The 19,996-nt window shown below is 45.2% G+C and overlaps 1 protein-coding gene across 1 annotated transcript in view; it reads right to left on the bottom strand.

The window, feature by feature from the left end:
- Positions 1-7,597, bottom strand: part of LMCD1 (LIM and cysteine rich domains 1) — a 64,761-nt gene extending 57,164 nt beyond the window's left edge. The window contains exon 1 of the mRNA XM_084634005.1: positions 7,363-7,597. Coding sequence (XP_084490131.1) covers positions 7,363-7,389 — 27 coding nt within the window. The 5' untranslated portion in view covers positions 7,390-7,597. The remainder of the gene's footprint in view (positions 1-7,362) is intronic.
- Between the last annotated feature and the right edge of the window lie 12,399 nt (positions 7,598-19,996).

Below are 19,996 nucleotides of genomic sequence, written 5' to 3'. Positions count from 1 at the left end.
CTGAACAGAAGAGAATGGGACACTGAAGAGGTGTGGTGGTGGTGATGGTGATAAGGGGAGGGTCTATAATAAGACTAAGGACAAGAGAAACTATTCAGAGTATCTGTAACTGGACTGACAGAGTTAAAGAATTTGTAGCCAGGGTCAGGTGTGGTGAGAATGTCCTGGGAGTGTGGACGGAAACAGCCCTTAAAATATTGACTGTAGTGGCTAGATAGTCTCAGAACAGCTCCACTGAACTCCTAATTTTGAATGAAACAATACCTACATTCTTGGCACTTCAGACCCCCTCCCTATTTACTTCCTATAAAAAAGGGACTCTCAAATTCCTTCTACAGGAAGAATATTTCTGAAGTGCCTGAACCATAAGGTAAGCCAGATCTGGCCCCAAAGTCTGGATAGAGCCCAAACACACAAGCTCTTCACCCACACATTCTTCACAGTGAGCTACTGGCTGAAGTTTCATAGCAATTTGTGTTTGGTCTCATTCAAGGCTGTTTTAGTCAGGATGAGGGAAAGGCAAAAATATTGTCCCCCGCCCCCTCTTCACATGACAGTTGACAAAATATGACAACATCAGTGCCTTAACAGTCTAGGTCTAAGAGAAAGAAAGGCATGGGTGTGGGCAGAACTCCCAATCCTCCTGCACTGAGGTCAGACTGTGTTGACAACTTTATGATTCAGTACACAGAAATACTTGTTAGTAGAGACAAACAAGTGTCTACAGTAAGATGAATGTTTTCCTTTGCAACTAATGCAGTGCTATTAGTCATCCCACTCCAACAGGAGGAGGATTGCTCTCATTGGGGTACATACTGATTCAAGTCATGCAGATATGACAACTATGGACCAACTTTTAAATATGACCACAGATGGCAATGTGTCTCCAGTTTTCTTGGGTAGTACATTACATAACACCATTGAGATCTACTGGAGCTACACAAAGAAGGAATGCCTTTTGGCTTTCCAGTTAAGAGTAGGGTCTGCATTAGCTGAACCGTGTAAACTAACTAACAAGGTTCCAACACGGAACTCTGAACTTTTGCTAATGTGATCCACAACCAGCAATTGTGAATACTGAGAAAGACAAGGAGTACTTTTTCCTTCCAGGTTAAGCGTAGAAAATATTTTGGTCAGATTTTCTGACAGTGTAGACATGCAATTGGTTGTACAGTTATTGTTCACACAAATAAGCACTTGCATATGCAAATAACTAATGAAATCCTTTTGCATGCAGTGTCACTATAGTTTACATGTGCAGTCCTAGTAAATATGCATGTCACTCAGACCTTGTCAGTGCCAACTGGCAAAGTGTTTGCTGTTCTGTAACAGTACCCTGACAAACTCACTGCACACAACAAATTGCCGTCATAGTATTTATCTGTAAAGAATGTCGTATGAGATCTTAAATGAAAGCCAGGATCTTGCTGGTCGTTAATATTTTTAATCATCCATATATTTCACAAGTTATGACTAAATAAGTTATAGTTAGTATCAAGCATTACCACCCAACACAGGTGAAAAACTGGTGTTGCCAGACAAAGGGATATATATGTATATATTCTCCAGTCTGTCTAGGTTCACGTGTAGAGTAAGCATGGTGAGCCAAAACACTGCAAAGCCCCATTTACAAGCAATCAGTGGAGGGATAGGAAGTCAACAGGAAAAAAAGAGCCATGTCTAGAGATGCACTTCAAAAGTTTTTTGGATTTGTCCTGCAGTTATAAGGCAACACCCTGTTCTCCATCGGAGAGTAAAAAGGAACAGAGCTTTTTGCATCTGTGGATCCCAGCCCCGGGAGTTGGGGATGCTGGGAGATTGTTTTAGGTGAGAAACTACTTCATATAAGGATTTTAGCCTGTTAAAGTTTAGACTCCAAGGAGTTATACTTGTTATGTAACCATTTCTTTTCCTGTTATCCTTACTCAATCTCTCTTAAGTCTTAGTCTTTGATAAGAAGCATGACTGCTTCACTATAAATACATCTCTGTGTTGTGATGTTATAAAGGGACCTCAAATGGCTGGTTGGACAGTTGTAGGAGACCCACCATGCACAGCAAAAAAAAGAAGATCACTTTGTGGATTTAGCTTAAAGCTCCTGACTGACTTAAATAAGCGATATAGCAATTTAAAGGTCTCACAATACTGCATTAAGACAGAGACCAAAAAAGTTGCAGGATTTTAAAAGGTTCCGGGTAATTTTATGGCTTATAACAGTGAGCCAAATTCTGCAGTATCAAATGAAACAAAGCTCTCATTCACTTCTATATCATTAGACATAGTCAGATATAAATAAAATCTCTGGCCCCAAGGCATATGCTGACTACTGCAGGGTTGCTGGTGATTTATTATGGAGTTTTTTTGTCACTTTCCAAAGCATTAGGTTGTCCATCCAGAATTCCAGACATGACAGACCAATGATCAGATCCACTATGGCAAATGCTTATGCTCCTATGTTCTCTCTAGCTCGCCCACTTTGGGCAGCACAGCTTTCATTTAGCTATGGACATCCCCTGCTTTAAAAGAAAAAAAAAAAAAAAAAAAAACACACACCCACACATTTGAATCACCTCAAACAAAACTCTTCCGCTTCACTTTGAGCGCAGTTTTTATTTCCTTTTCCTGATCAAATTAGAGTTTGAATTCAGGGGCAGCAGCCCAGGGTTCTCTGTGCTCATTCAAATATTTCCAGTAAACTGCAAAACATCTTTGTTTTGAGTTAAAAAATCTTTTCAAAATTTAAGCTAAACCACCGATCCTCCAAGCAGAAGGATTTCCCCTCACCTTGTTTTAATTTCCTTAGAGGAGCAGTCCCATAATACACTGGGCGAGACATCAGCAATAACTAAACCCAACAATGATTGAAGAAGAAAAAAAAATCAAATTTTCAAGGCCCTGTAACAAGCCCTAAAGAATTCCAGACTCCCATTCGTAGACTTGCTCAGACTGGCAGTGTGAGACTGCCGAGCCAAATTAATAGTTGACAGTAGCTCACCCTGTGCCCAGAAAAAGTGCCCTTCTCACAATTCAGGAAATTAAACGGCTGTCTAATCCAAAGACATTCGTGTGCCTTTGAACATATTCTATTATTTGGACAGATTGATGCAAGATAATTTTTTTGGTATTATGTAACTCCATTTCCCTTTAAGTGTGAACTAGCTGGGGCTTTTTTCCTTTTACTGTTGTGTTTGGTTCCAATTCAGGTGATAGGAGACAGACAACTTATCAGAACAATTACAGAAGATAAGGAGATAGATCATTGGGTCCGTGGATTCAGGGAGTTTTAGCCCTATTTTGACCCTTCAGATGCAACTGTGCAAAGACATGTGAACATGACACCACATCCCTGTAATGCAGAGCAGATACTCATGCAATGCTTGTCACACATTTAAATGAAGTCCAAAGTTGCTGATGATATCTTCTTTCAGCAATGACAGCTCTGTATAAAGCTTTATCTTTTGGAAAGACTCTGACAAGTTTCTGCATCCAGAGTGCAAAATACCCCTCTGTGATCCACAGCTGTGCAGCATCATTGTCCGTTCTCAAATCACATATGAGGAACTTCTGGGCAAAAACAGCCTAGTGCAGAGATTGTCACTCATAGTATATACTCACACTGGGCAGATAGGGGAGATAAGTAGTCCCCTTGTTCTCCTGCATACGGTATCCACATCATGAGTTGCAGCATGAGGGAAGAGTAGCTAGAGCTGGCTGGAAAACAGATTTTCTGCCCCAGGAAAGGTTTCAAAACATCATCTCAAACTTTTTTTGGACTAGCCACCCCGAGTACAAATGCACCATACCTCAGGGGTAGATACTCGGGACTTGTACCATGCGACACTGCTGCGTGGGCAACCACAGCTGCACTATGATTTTCAGCATGCTATCTCAGAGGAGAGCTAATGCAAGTATGGCTACATGAGCTGGGAATCGCATCCTCAGCTTGTAGCGTAGATGCAGCCAAAGAGTGAGCTTCGTCTTCTGGCCTTCCCTAAGAAAGGCTCATTTCTGGGCATCAGAGGAAGTATTCTTGGATGATCAAAAGCTACCGCTAAATTTTTTGCCCCATATACTTCAGGTTTTGCTGTCATTGTGTGGTTTCTGCTAGGGATCGTTTCAGGCTGTGGGACTGCACCCCATGTGGAAGCAATGGCCCAATGACATTCTGGCAATAAGGGGCTTTTAAAAAATATATATATATATAAGTGTGCTGTACAGTGAGTGGAACCAGTGTCACTAGACTAGCAATGCCAATGACAGTCATCTCAGCCAGGCAGCATTCCAACATGCATCAGGAGGGAATGAAAGATGGGGAGTTGATGACCATATGGAGGACAGACAGCAGCAGAGTTGGAGGGGGAGAGGAAGAGGATGAGGATGGGAGGGAGAAGACAGCACAGATCAGTTAGATGTTCCGGGCTAGACTGTGACTGGTCTTTGGGAGGGTTTACAGAGGGCAAACCAAAAGAGCTGCCTCTCCCCAGGAGCTTGGTGCAATGGCCTGTCACAGCCATAGTCCCGGAGCTCAGGAGAGCACAGTAGTGTGCACCCATGGGGTCACATTGCACCAGCGGGAGTAGGTAGGGCAGTGAGAAAGCAGGGCTGGGTCCCAAGCTCAGAGGGAAAGGAGGTGCAGGGGTGGGGGGAAACAGGTTGCACAGTGCTTTTTGGGGAGAGATCCCTGCCATTGGTCTCAATGGTGCCACTGCTGCTCATCACTACTCCAAATAGAGGGAGCCATGTCAGTCTCACAGAGACAGATCCTCGTTTCCTGTATTAAAGCCAGGAGAGGGATTTTTGGGGAGTTGTTCTCCGCAAGGAATCGCTCATGGAAGGTTTTAGCTGGGGATGGTAGGGGTGCCACCCATTTCTCCCACCTCAAGACCTGCCACCAAACCTGACAGATTCCAGGGTGGCTACAGCCATCTGCAGAGGCCCCGAGACTCAGCACCCATGCTAGTCAGTGGGTGCTGCCCCCATCCAGCTCCTGGGGGAGGGGGGGAGAACCATGCTACCAGGGTTGTTGCCATTAAGTAGTGAGGTAAGAAGCTGTTATTGTAAAGAAATCCAAACTGTGCTATTTTGACAATGCAGAAACCTAGAGATGCATGTGATCTCACTTCAAGGAGGTGGTTTCCTTTCTTTCCCAAGTTATGCTGCCATGCAGGTGTAGAAAATAAAGCCAAAAAGTACCCAGTTCTTTGACAACATACACCATATATCTTTTCTCTGGAGACTAACAGCTCTTAAATTCAGTTTTAAGTCAGGAATCACAGTGGGATGATGTTCAGTTGTTCTAACTCAAAGAAAAGATTGAAAGTGGCCTGGGACTTCACTTCCTGAGTAAGGGTGATAAAGTACTGAAAATTGCCCAGTCTCAAACAAACAAAAACTCCACCCACCCAAAGGGTCTCTCTAAGGTAATCTAAGTCTCTAGTAGAGGCTGATGGTCAAAGCTGTGATATATATCAGTTTAGAATAGATAAGGACTAGTAATTGGTTTTGGCCAATTGAAGGTTTACTGAAGTAAACTTTCTCGATACACATTTTCCTGTCAAAAAGCTTTATATAATTCAATTCTTGTATTAAAGTTCCCTATGGATTTTTTTCCATGTACTTAGTGCAGAATGTTTTATATTACACATAACAATACACTTATTTTGTAACAGTCCTTCCTTCTGTGTCTGCTGTTTATGCATTGGATCCAGAGCCCATGCAAGTCAATTGATTGCCCACACAACCCATCAACTTCAGTGTTCTTTGGATTAGGCCCAGAAAGGGATGGAAGTAGTCCAATACCATCACACTAAGAATTCACTTCTATAAGTCATAGAAGGGTAGTGGAAACCATTCTGAATCCTGATCACTACAGTGTGATCCTGCAAAATACTGAGCATGCTTTCCCTGAGCCAATACAGCACCCAAGAACACCTACTTACAATTAAGCAGGAGTAGTTCTATTGAAATTAACGAGACTACTCACATGCTTAAAGTTAAGCATGTGCTCAGAGCTTGAAGGGTCACGCCCTGTTTGTATGCATACCACTCTAAGCCACCACTCCATCACAGGCTTCTTTTGGGGTAGCTCCATACAACCCCTTACGCTGGACACGGAGCAAATATTACACACAAAATTGGGCAAAAATGTAGAATTGAAATGTTCCACTCTCTCCTCCCACTTCTAGCACATAAGATTTTTTTTTGAATATGTAACTGTAGCCTTGGAGAAAAAATAAGAAGATCTTTGCATGCATGTACAATGTGTGGACAATTAAGGAAGTGGCAATAAGGGGGAAAAGCGTTCCTCCTATAATCCAACTCTACCAAGGAAAGGAACAAGACCAAACCCATTTTTAAATGGATTTCCACTCTAGTGAAGAGAGTCAAATCTAAAATTAAACTCCCTCGTCATTGTAAAACAGCCCAAGGTGAAAGTTTCTAAAGAATCTCAACTTTCAGAAGATATCATTCCCAGCTTTCCCCATCATGCATTTAGGCATCAAGTTTTGTCAGGCAAGCCTTTCACTGCTAGATAACTAGCTCAAAAAGAGATTTGGAAAGAGTCATTAATTGCACCCACCAGGGCTATTCCTCCATCTGCTTAGGAGATAAATGACTACATTGAATAGAAAACTGAATTCCTTCCAGAATCTGGCTTCTTTCCATTGTGTGCAGGTAAGTTATCTGCCTTCAAGCTAGGGGAGTAACAAACTACACTCAGTTTTATTTATTGACCTGCACATTTATTAAAAAAAAAAAAAAAAAAACAACCCACACACACTGAGCTGGGCACCAGGCCAGCACTGTGGGAGTGAAGGGTCAGACCCTGGAGAGAGAGAAGTTAGCTACCTTGTGCCTGAGTTGTGCTCCCAGTACTTTGAGCAAGCATTTTGGCAGTGGCCAAAGACGTTACAAGAGGTGAAGGGAAACAGGGGTTTTGTTACTAAAGATCTACCAAAATAGGCTACCTACCACTTTGTTAAACTCCATAGGCTACCTTTCTGATTGTCCTCTCTGAAGTACACCCATGGTGGAACGAGTCACAAGGTGGCTGAAAGCAAATCCTACAAAGTGACAGCAGATTAACTGTGTCCTTTAGAAAAAACATTACCGTCTCCCCAGCCAAGAGAGTAAGTTAACACCTCCACTGGCATTAGAACAGGAAAGATCAAGGTGACACCACAGAGAGTCTGTGTTCAGGAAGAAATTGCACTGATCTATTTAGAGGCTTTACTTAGCTAGAGCCACGGGGGGAGGGGGAAAGGCACATCAAACTTTAGAACATACTAGCCACCCCTAACCTTGCTAGGCGAGTGGGAGAGAATATACAAAGCAGAAGGTGCAAATAAAGTTACAACTCACCTTTTGCACTCCTGGGCTCAGATCCATTACAAGCCTCGTCCTTTCTTTCCCCCTTCCCTTTCGTCAAGGTGTCAGCTCTCTCGGTGCCCTACAGCAGGGTGCGACAGGCTGTACTCCTGGCAGCAGCCGGTGAACGACCTCTGTTTGTAAAGGGCTGTGGGCTAGAGTAGAGCTGGTTAACAAGGCTGCCGCTGAAGCCCTCTCCGCAGCCAGCCTGCCTGCGAGGGGCCTCTTTAATTGGAGGCTACAGCTCCCTCTAAAACGCTGTCAGCCAATCCGAGGCGGGGCTCCAACTTTTCCGTCCAATGCCGGAGTGAGACTCGATCCTCAGGTTCTTGCTCTCACTTTCACCCCTGCGGGGGCAGGGGGCGGAGTAGGCGGCACCCAGACCCAGCTGTTGAGAGTTTGCTGCACATCTGCCCCGCGCAATCGCAAGCAGGGAGGCTGGAGCCTGAATCACATCCCCCCCTGTAGCCTTTTTCCTTTAAAGGAAGAAGGAGGGGGAAGGGGAGGAGGAAAGCAACGATCTTGGGAAACCAACTCATTCACAGAATCACAGCAAAAGGGAGTGTGGGTGTTTAAACAAGAGAATCCAGGGCACTTTTAGTCCTTTAAATCTGGAAATTAAACCTGCTCTGCCCTCTCCTTCCCTCCTTCAATCTCACACTGCGCCCCCCCTCCCCACTTTGCAATAACCAAGGTATTGATTTAAACCAGACTATTATCTTCCAAGCCAAGCTAATATTTTCTTGCACTGGGGTGTGTTTGATGGAAGGGGGACAGAACTGTGAGCTCTGAAAGGGTTGTAGGGTGATATATGATTTGTTAGAACCACAGTGCAAAGGCAAGTCATTAAAATATTTGACAGTGAATAGGCATCCTTCAAACAAAGACTTTTTTTTTTTTTTAAAGCTGCCAGTGCCATAGGCTTTAGCACTGGGAAATGCTAGAGAGGTGGGGTCTCATAGGTCTTGAATCAGGCAGAAATGTGTTGGGTCAGTTTATCACAGTGGACAGAGATCAAATATATTAGAAGGGCAAGGGTCTAAAAACATGATTCCCTTGTAATTGTTTTGTTGGAGGGTGGGGGAAGCCCCAGTGCAAGATAGTAGAATAAACATGACATTTTGACATGAAACTGCAGGATCTTCCTTAACACCCTCAACAAGGAGTTCATTCCTGCTCTTTCTTTTGCAGCGATTTAAACACAAAAGCCCCTTTGTCCAGATGAAAGTCAAAGTGGATTTCATACACCTGTGTTTTCAGTTTCCTCACTTCACCCTTTTGCCCTGCTGTTTCCCATTTCCTAATTGGGGTCTAGCTCTAAGCTGCTGAAAAACACAGACAAAATGGGAAGTCCAGTCAAAGAGCAGGATCTAGTTACCTTGTTGTGTTTGGAAATAAAACAGGCATTTCAGCAGTGAAGAAAAATAACTGATCAGGGCTGAATGGTCTCCCTATTACATGTTCAAATGTATCTCGTGAAAAGTTTAAAAACAGCTAACTGATGGCTTGTGGGCAGCTGTTTCTAAACTTTTCACGAGATACATCTGAACATTTTTAAATTCATCTGGAATAGAAAAGGTATGGGAGAAAATCTGGACACACCTAAAAATCCTGTTACTTATAAAGCCCCCTCAAAGAGGCATTTTCAGACTAGAATGGCATAAGGATATTGTGTTTCAAGCTCATATGATGAAGGGTGGGCACACACACAGAGTCTGGGAAATGAGTTTACAAAGGCACTTTTCAAATCCATATGCAGGGAGCTTCCACCACAGGATCAGGAAATGGTGGGGAACTTTTAATGTTTCAGGGCTAAATTGACTTTGCAACATGGCTTGCGCATGGGGCGGCATGTAGCTGTGTCACCGCATAAGCGGCACAGAGAGATACAGCTCCCTCCCTGCTTCCCCCTTGCTGTAGAGGACTTGAGAGGTGGCTTGATGTGACAGTTCCCAGCAGCAGCCATGGTTGTGAGGCACCTCGCTATGACCTGCACTTAGTGTGAGGAAGCCTTGTCTGTGCCTGCCATGGGCCAGCTCCCTGACTCTACCTGCACCAGGTAACACAAGCACTCCCTCTAGGCATTACAGGCCCCACTGTTACTCTGCAGGTTCGCAATAGGCACGCTCCAGCTCTCAAGCCCTCCGAGTGTCTCCCTGGAGGATCCAGTCCCTCTTCCACTGGACACAATATTCACAGATTCGGTGTTGCCACAGACACAGGACCGAATCCCAGCTTACCAGTTATACCTCAGACTACTGCTCCGTTTAACATACAGCCCTCAGATAGTGAAAATAAGTAAAAGTTTATTTAACAACGTACAGAGTCAAGTGATAGCAAGTAGACGTGTTGCAAACAAATGATTCCTTATCAAACAAAATAACACATAACACACATTCTAGAACCTAGACTTACTTTCACATCTTACAGAGCAATGCTTACCCAAGTGTTTTCAGCATTTTACAGCCAGGCTTGGCTCTGGTCTTCCATTCATGAGCCAAATCACCCTGCCAACTTGCCTCCTCGGTGAAGATCCAGGGTGTCTGCTTGCACCCACAGAAAGATCAGAACAATTGTTGTCCTTATTCATGAACAGGAAGTCCCTTGCTGGTTGTTTTTTCCTGTATACTCCTTTCTTGTAGATTTCACAATCTCCTAATCAGCATCTGGCTCAGTGTGCAAATAGACATACATTGTGAGACACACAATATACAATGACCAGACAGAGATAGGTATGTGTTATTCCCAGCCTGAAAGAAACTTGTCTGAGACCTCTCCTCCTGGTTACCTGCTGTAAGAACATTATTTTCAGTATAGATATGTAACCTTTCTGCCCATCAGAGTTGGCAGCAACAAGGGCTGGGTTCAGTATCTAGGGGTTCCATTCCAATAACACAATGCAAAACCGGCAAGAGCTCCCACCCAGTGACTGGGACAAATACACACCACCCTTGCTGGGCACCTTTAAGAGGCAATACTTCCCCTCTCGCAAGCACAGAGTCTGAGTGTAGCAAAAGCCTTTTAATAACAGAAAGAAACAATGTGGCATTATGTTGGGGAAACACCACCAACAGGATTCATAACACAACCCATGAGCCAAAGCCCACCCCAAGCAAATTGGGCCATGTCCCTTCCCTTTGGCTCTTGAGACCAGTAACCCAAAAGTCCTCCAAAGTCCCAAAAGTCCAACAACCCAAAAGTCTCTGTCCTTGGTCAGTGCCAGAGCTTGGCCAGAGTTTGAAAGTTTATTTACAGAGTTCTACCTCCCAACCTGGGTGGAAAGGGGGGGGTTAAAGGGGCACCTTACATGGTCCAAAGCCGACTGCCCAACCTCTCCGTGGGGCTCTGCTCTGCCAGTGATCCCACGAGCTGCTCCCGCCATCCCACGAACTGCTCCGCAATATATCTTCAGCCCCCCCCCACTACTTAACACAACACTCAGTGATTTTAGCTCTTTAGTGATTTCAGCTTGTAGTAAGGAAGCCCCAGTGCTTATACACAATATTCAGGGGTATACCACTGGCCCAAAGTGAATTCAGCTCAATACCCTGTAACTAGACTCATAGTAGAATCAAAACTATCTCTGATATTCCACCACGGAGAGAGGATGAGAAGGTACAATTGGCATGTAATGCCCTCATCAGGGCCCATACCACCAAATATTAATACCCATCCCCAGCATCTCTCAATTCACTGGCTTTTGGAACCCATGACCCTTTCCTAGCGAGTGCTGCTTAGTTGATGGTGAGTCCCTCCATCATAACGAAAGGCCAAATACAGTTCCACTGTCCTTGATTCACATAATCAGGATAATAACAGTTTATTCTTCCTGCCCCAGTAACAGAGAAACTGGGGCTCCTATAGCAGCCAAAGTGACGATCTAGGCGGGGTGGATGTGCCTATGCAAATGAGATCAGCCCCTGAAGTTCTTTTCCATAACCCACCATGACTCGCCACTAGATGTCAGGGTAGAGCTCATCCTGATTCTGCTTACAGACATATAACTGCTTAAATGTCAGCTGGATGTACATTTCACAATTATGATGACCAGTGGGGTACTGCATGGATGGCAGGTGAACCCCCCTTTTTGGGGATGTTAGCCCCGTGGCCCGGCCCCTTACATCCAAGCCCCCCCTCCACCCGCCCACCAGAGCCCCAAGGTCCACCCTGCCCGCTGGAGCTGAGCCCCCGCTGGTTTCAGGGAAGAAGGTGAGCAAGGGTAGGGCCTCAGGATGGATTGTGGGTGAGGCCACAGCCTGGGTTAGGGGAGGCTTAGCCTCCCCTGGCCTATGATACCCACTGCCAATGGACCACTGGCTCAGAGACTTCACATGCCAACCTTTAGTGAATTACTATACATATATAAAATTTTATGCACCCACTGTGTCCTCTGCCAGTTGACACTGAGAGGTTTATGGGTCACACTTGATCACTGTGGATAGATGCATACACATGACAAAGATATCTGAGAGGGAGGGGCTTTTCAGTCTTGTTGACAAAAACCATTTCAAAATCCACCAGCTGGAAGGTGAAGTTAGGCAAATTCAACCTTAAAATAAGATGCAATTGCCTAGCAGTGAGGTTAATCAAACACGGGGACAGTTTACCAGGGGAGTTGGTGGACTCACCACCACTTGGAGTCTTTAAAGTGAAATTAGATATTTTTCTAAAACAGTGGTTCTCAAACTTTTCCAGTCACCCCCTCTGCCCCCTTCCCAGTAACAATCTGTCCATGCCCTTCCCCCTTCGACCCATTACTGCACAGCCAAGGCTTCCTTGGCAGTGGAGCTTGAGCTGAACGTAGAGCTGGGGGTGGAATTGGGGGTGGCGGGATGAGTTGCAAGCTGGGGGTGGAGCTGGTCTGGGCGCAGAGAGGGAATGAAGGAAGAGCTGGTCTGGGGGTGGAGAGGGGGTGAGAGCGGAGCTGGCCCTGGAGGCAGAGCAGGACTGGGGGGCTGCATGGGATCGGAGGTGGAGCTGGTTTGAGGGAGGAGCAGAGCTGGAAGCTTGTCGCTACCTCCCTGCCTACAGGGGAGGCTGGCTGTGCCCTCACCGACTGCCCCCCAAATGTTCCATGTTATTGGGCTCAGTATAGGGGTACTGTGTAAAATTTAATGGCGTATGGTATACAGGACGTCACATTAGATCTAATGATCCCTTCTGCCCTTAGCCTCTCTCAAACTATGAAAAGGACAGAGGTAATAATTTGCTGCTAACCTACACCAGCAGCATGTTACAGCATCCCTCATGCTAGTTCAATTGCATTGGCCAGTGCAATGGTAGAGACAGACCCAAAGTGCCACTCAATTCCCTGCACGTCCCCAGTCACCTGTTCTGAGGGGGGAAAAGGCAAATGGGCATGCAGTACTCACTAACTCTTGTGCACTTGGGGCCAAAGGCTAGGAAGTTTGCACAGGAATGTAAGGAGGTGTTCTTACTTTCCTTTGCCACCTGCACAGACACACAGCTTAAATTAAAATATAACCTCTAATGAATATATTAGATGAGGTCAGAGGCCATATAGCTAAAGGCCACCACTTTTATGGTATCATTCAACTATCTGCAACATGAATTCCGACCAGGAAGTTAGTGTTTATTATAGCTAAGCACCATTCAGCATAAACTCCCACACATTTTATGTTATTCAGAGATTCCAAGGCCAGAAGTGACCACTGTGATCCTCTAATCTGCCGACTATAGGACTTCCCCAGAATAATTCCTAGAGCAGTCATACTGCCAGTTTAGGTACCTGTGTTATCTTGTACACTCATCAAATAGGCACGACAGCTGAAAGGAAAAAAAATTAGAAAGATGGTGGTGTTAATGTTTTTAATTTGCATATCAATAAAAAGAGCATGTTGCAAATATGTTTAAAATTACTTTTTACTTACAGCTATGTTGTTTTTATGATTTATTTACTATTTTTTTCTTTCTGTAGATTTAAACCATAATCAGGACACCCATATAGAAACCTAAGGTTTATTTCAATCTCTAACACTTTTGGTTAGCAACATCGGAAAGGAAAATAAAATCAGTTCTGAGGAACGTGTGGACACTCAAACTATGTCAGGGAAGGATTCCAAAGTAAGTTATCACTGGCTGCTTCTGAATAATAAGTCTGTGTGCTGTACTTGGTTATATGCTATGAAGAGACAAAATCTTTCTATGACTAAAGAGTGTTAAATCTTTGTGGCAATCATTTTCTGGAAATTGATGACAAATTGATGAAAGAGAATGGTGCTCAATTATCAGAAACAGAACAGCAAGAGATCCTGAGTTTCCTGTTGATTCACCTGCAGTTTTTATTGGAACAAAAGTATCCCTGCAGAGATGTCATCAAACTGCTGCTTCCTGAAGTGCATTCAGAGGTCAACTGAACTACAAAGACAGGAGCATGCAGTACACAGGGAAAACAGTTGCCAGCTGATAAATCAACAGTAAAAGGTTGAAATCGTCATAACTTTGTAATCAAACAGGATTCCTTTTTTCTTCTGACAAGATGCTGACGATTTAAGCTCTATTTCCTGTCTCCTTTAAGTACTTTTTCGGAAGGGTTTGAAGTTTATTTTAAGCTCTGAAGTTAAAGGGATAGAAAAGACGTATTAAGTTATCTAATCCATCCTTCTGGAGTGGGGGTCATGGTAGGATTTTTTTTTCTTTTCATCACTCCGATGGTTTAAAATGTCTCAGGCAATATGCCTGTCTTGGGCCTGATTTTGCACTCTCTGGTAGGAGTATTGCAGGGTGTCATTCAATGGACTTTAACAGGTTTATTCCTGACTTCTGTTGCTTGCAGTAGTGGAACCAGCAGAGCCTGGTGAAAAAGAAAACAGGAATGCTGCCAGAGGGAATGTGGCATTTCTGATAGCCTTAATGCTTCAGGTGAGAATGCTATGTTATCACCGCACCTTCCTTCAACTCTGTACACCTCCTCCTGGGGTTTACCTCAACTAGCTATATTGAGGTATAAAACTACAGTGCCTTGTCTCCGCTTGGATTTTACTTCCAGATAACCATCTTGACGGAGCAATCTCAATACAAAACACCTTTTTTATGCAATACAGACATACCCACATCAAGCAGATAGAATGAGAGAAAGAGGACTGTGGGGGTGGGGCTCAGCTGCACCCTGTACTAGGCTCAGCCCTTCTTCTCAGGTGAAGGGAAAAAGGCCATGTCTACACTGCATACCTTACAGTGGCACAGCTGTAAGGTCTCCCATAAAGCCGCCCTTTGCCAGCAGGAGAGAGCTCTCCTGTTGACAAAATAAAACCACCTGCAATGAGCGGCGGTAGCTTCGTTGGCGAAAGAGCATCTCCCACTGACAAAGCGCTGTTCACATCTTTTCGTCGGTAAAACTTTTGTCGGTCAGTGGGGTGGGGTGTTTTTTCACACCCCGATGGACAAAAGTTTTACTGATAAAAGTGCAGTGTAGACATAGCCTTGGTCTGGGGTCTTGTAATAGACGACTGTGACTGAGAGTCAGGCTTGCTGCAAGGTAAAGCAGCCTGAGTTCAGGGAGCAGGCTAGAGAGAAGAAGGCAACAAAGAGGCCCTCAGGTAGATGTCCTGCAGGGAGCAGGCTTGGAAGGCTGGAATCCAGTCTGTTGGAGAACGGCATCAGCAGAAGTGACCAGAAAGACTCTCCCTGGCTTCCAGGCAGAGAGCATGGGGAATGAAACCAGGCAGGAGTGAGACTTGCAGAAGATCCTGGGTTCATATGTGAAAATTATGTTGAACTGTTTTATTTGAAGAAACCAAAACTCAAAATGCCCGAAGAAAAGGCATTGAAATCCTGAAGCTTTTAGGAGTGTAGTTTGATACACTAGTGAGTGAGCGGATCCACTGGCTCACAGAGATAGCCTTATCATCAATGGGCAGCTAATATGCTACTGGCATCCCAGATTGTTCATCCATGTTTGCCTGAGGTGTAATGGAACTCCACAAATCTTTCCCTTCTTTGGAAAATAAGAGTGAGAATTTAGCCCAGAGACAGAGATTTTCATGTACAAGGGCTATACATAGTCACAAAGGCTACACATGTAATTACAAATGTGCTCTTATAACATGTGGGTGAGAATTCCATTACTTTTTCAGTGATATGGCTCTGTCTGTACAACCTGTACCGTCCTTTGTCCCAGTAAAAATAAAGTTTATGAGCTGCAAATCAAGGAGATGACACTGTGGTGAAAGGGCTTACTTCACACCATGCTTGTGTCTTGAGCAAGAGAATTTTATATTACCACATTCTTGGGCAATTTTATTCATTTGTATGAACACAAAGGACTCACTGGAGTAGAAAATACCTCTCCAGAGCTGTTTTTGCTTTTACTCCCTGAACATGGTATTGAAAATATAAAGAAATTCTGATTTTGGTTGAAATACTTTCGAGAATGCTCTAATTTCACAGATTCTGAATCAGAGCAAAGCAACCAAATAAAAACGAGCTTGAAAAATGGTGGGAAGAAAAGAATGTGAAACAAGAACAACAATTAAACCAGGTAGCTCCTCTCCTGTCGATTACCAGTTAAACAAAACCAGCCCAGAGTGCTTGTCAATATTCCCTGTATTTATCTGTGAAGAGATATATTACTGCAACAAGAAGGGAAAAATGCTGCAGCTGCTTCTCTGAGAGATATTTTGTGGCAGCATATTTTGACTTTTTTTCAATGGCCACCGTCTAGTGAGTCATAGAGTTTATGGACAAAAATAGAGCCGATAATTTGGATTAAAAATAAAACAGTAATGCATGTTATAGACATAGCTTTTGTGTTACAGAGTTTCCTAATTTGGCTATTTTTGAATATGGGGATCTTTTTTCCAGAGCCTTACACAAGTGAGCAGCCTCACTGAAGGATTTCTCACTAGAACAAGGCTTTTTCCTTCAAAATCATATATTAGCTCTCTAGGGGTATGTCTACACTACGAAATTAGGTCGAATTTATAGAAGACGGTTTTGTAGAAAGCGGTTTGATACAGTCGATTGTGTGTGTCCCCACACAAATGCTCTAAGTGCATGTAGTCGGTGGAGTGTGTCCACAGTACCGAGGCAACCATCGACTTCCGGAGCGTTGCACTGTGGGTGGCTATCCCACAGTTCCCGCAGTCTCCGCCGCCCATTTGAATTCTGGGTAGAAATCCCGGTGCCTGATGGGGCTAAAACATTGTTGCGGGTGGTTCTGGGTACATATCGTCAGGCCCCCGTTCCCTCCTTCCCTCCGTGAAAGCAAGGGCAGACAATCGTTTTGCACCTTTTTTCTTGAGTTACCTGTGCAGACACCATACCACGGCAAGCATGGAGCCCGCTCAGCTAACCATCACCGTATGTCTCCTGGGTGTTGGCAGATGTGGTACTGCATTGCTACACAGCAGCAAATTGCCTTTTGGCAGCAGACAGTGCAGTATGACTGGTAGCCGTCATTGACGTAGTCCTGGGTGCTCTTTTAATCGGATGCCTGGGCAAACATGGGAGTGACTCAGCCAGGTCATTTCCCTTGTTTTGTCTCGTGGCAATTCAGTCCTACCGGCAGTGCGCTGTCTTTTAACCTCCAGCCAGCAGAAGATGATGGCCAGCAGTCATACTGCATCGTCTTCTGCCGAGCACCCAGGAGATGATGATGGCTAGCGGTCGTACTGCACAGTCTGCTGCCAGCAAGATGTATAAAGATAGATGAAGTGGCTCAAAACAAGAAATAGACCAGATTTGTTTTGTATTCATTTTCTCCTCCCTCCCTCCTTCCCTCTTTGAAATCAACGGCCTGCTAAACCAAGTTTTGAGTTCTATCCTTGAGGTTTTGAGTTCTATCCTTGAGGGGGCCATTCAGTTTCTCGCAAAGCCACCCCCTTTGTTGATTTTAATTCCCTGTAAGCCAACCCTGTAAGCCATGTTGTCAGTCGCCCCTCCCTCTGTCAGGGCAACGGCAGACAATCGTTCTGCGCCTTTTTTCTGCGCAGAGGCCATACCACGGCAAGCATGGAGCCCGCTCAGATCACTTTGGCAATTAGGAGCACATTAAACACCACACGCATTATCCAGCAGTATATGCAGCACCAGAACCTGGCAACGCGATACTGGGCGAGTAGGCGACGTCAGCATGGTGACGTGAGTGATGAGGACATGGACACAGACTTCTCTCAAAGTACGGGCCCTGGCAATGTGGGCATCATGGTGCTAATGGGGCAGGTTCATGCGGTAGAACACGTTTCTGGGCTCGGGAAACAAGCACAGACTGGTGGGACCGCATAGTGTTGCAGGTCTGGGACGATTCCCAGTGGTTGTGAAACTTTCGCATGCGTAAGGGCACTTTCATGGAACTTTGTGACTTGCTTTCCCCTGCCCTGAAGCGCATGAATATCAAGATGAGAGCAGCCCTCACAGTTGAGAAGTGAGTGGCAATAGCCCTGTGGAAGCTTGCAACACCAGACAGCTACTGGTCAGTTGGGAATCAATTTGGAGTAGGCAAATCTACTGTGGGGGCTGCTGTGATGCAAGTAGCCAACGCAATCAAAGATCTGCTGCTATCAAGGGTAGTGACCCTGGGAAATGTGCAGGTCATAGTGGATGGCTTTGCCGCAATGGGATTCCCTAACTGTGGTGGGGCCATAGACGGAACCTATATCCCTATCTTGGCACCGGAGCACCAAGCCAGCGAGTACATAAACCGCAAGGGATACTTTTCAATAGTGCTGCAAGCTCTGGTGGATCACAAGGGACGTTTCACCAACATCAACGTGGGATGGTTGGAAAAGGTGCATGATGCTCGCATCTTCAGGAACTCTGGTCTGTTTCAAAAGCTGCAAGAAGGGACTTTATTCCCAGACCAGAAAATAACCGTTGGGGACGTTGAAATGCTAGTAGTTATCCTTGGGGACCCAGCCTACCCCTTAATGCCATGGCTCATGAAGCCGTACACAAGCAGCCTGGACAGTAGTCAGGAGCTGTTCAACTACAGGCTGAGCAAGTGCAGAATGGTGGTAGAATGTGCATTTGGACGTTTAAAGGCGCGCTGGCGCAGTTTACTAACTCGCTTAGACCTCAGCGAAACCAATATTCCCACTGTTATTACTGCTTGCTGTGCGCTCCACAATATCTGTGAGAGTAAGGGGAAGACGTTTATGGTGGGGTGGGAGGTTGAGGCAAATCGCCTGGCCGCTGGTTATGCGCAGCCATACACCAGGGTGATTAGAAGAGCACAGGAGGTCACGGTGCGCATCAGAGAAGCTTTGAAAACCAGTTTCATGACTGGACAGGCTACGGTGTGAAAGTTCTGTTTGTTTCTCCTTGATGAAACCCACCGCCCCTTGGTTCACTCTACTTCCCTGTAAGCTAACCACCCTCCCCTCCTCCCTTCGATGACCGCTTGCAGAGGAATAAAGTCATTGTTGCTTCACATTCATGCATTCTTTATTCATTCATCACACAACTAGGGGGATAACGACCAAAGTAGAGCAGGAAGGGTGGTGGAGGAGAGAAGCACCAGGAAGGGTGGTGGAGGAGGGAAGGACAAGGCCACACAGCACTTTAAAAGTTTAAAACTTTAAAACTTATTGATTGCCAGACTTCTGTTGCTTGGGCAATCCTCTGGGGTGGAGTGGCCGGAGGCCCCCCCACCGCGTTCTTGGGCATCTGGGTGAGGAGGCTATGGAACTTGGGGAGGAGGGCGGTTGGTTACACAGGGGCTGCAGCAGCGGTCTGTGCTCCTGCTGCCTTTTCTGCAGCTCAACCATACGCTGGAGCATATTGGTTTGATCCTCCAGCAGCCTCGGCATTGAATCCTGCCTCCTCTCATCGTGCTGCTGCCACCTTTCAGCTTCAGCCCTCTCTTCAGCTCGCCACTTACTCTCTTCAGCCCACCACCTCTCCTCCCGGTCATATTGTGCTTTCCTGCACTCTGACATTGTCTGCCTCCACGCATTCGTCTGTGCTTTGTCAGTGTGGGAGGATAGCATGAGCTCAGAGAACATTTCATCACGAGTGTGTTTTTTTTGCCTTCTAATCTTCACTAGCCTCTGGGAAGGAGAAGATCCTGTGATCATTGAAACACATGCAGCTGGTGGAGAAAAAAAAAAGAGGCAGTGGTATTTAAAAAGACATTTTCAAGAACAATGGCTACACTACAATGGTTTCACGGTAAACCTTGCTGTTAACATTACATACACAGCACAAGTGCTTTCGTTTCAAGGTCGCATTTTGCCTCCCCCCACCACGTGGCTAGCCCCCCCCATGGCTAACAGAGGGGAACATTTCTGTTCAGCCACAGGCAAACAGCCCAGCTGGAATGGGCACCTCTGAATGTCCCCTTAAGAAAAGCACCCTATTTCAATCAGGTGACCATGAATGATATCACTCTCCTGAGGATAACACAGAGAGATAAAGAACCGATGTTGTTTGAATGCCAGCAAACATACACTGCAATGCTTTGTTGTACAATGATTCCCGAGTACGTGTTACTGGCCTGGAGTGGTAAAGTGGGTGGAATAAGGCTGGTACCTGGTGTGGTACCATGGTGGGTGGAATAAGGCTGCCCTCCCCAGAAACCTTTTGCAAAGGCTTTGGGAGTGCATCCAGGAGAGCTGCAAATGCCAGGGCAAATTAATCATTAAACATGCTTGCTTTTAAACCATGTATA

The sequence above is a fragment of the Lepidochelys olivacea genome (genome assembly GCF_965140295.1).
Source record: "Lepidochelys olivacea isolate rLepOli2 genome assembly, chromosome: 7".
NCBI classification, from domain to species: Eukaryota; Metazoa; Chordata; order Testudines; family Cheloniidae; genus Lepidochelys; species Lepidochelys olivacea.
Note: the sequence above shows the minus strand (reverse complement) of the source record. Positions and strands in the feature narration are given on the sequence as shown.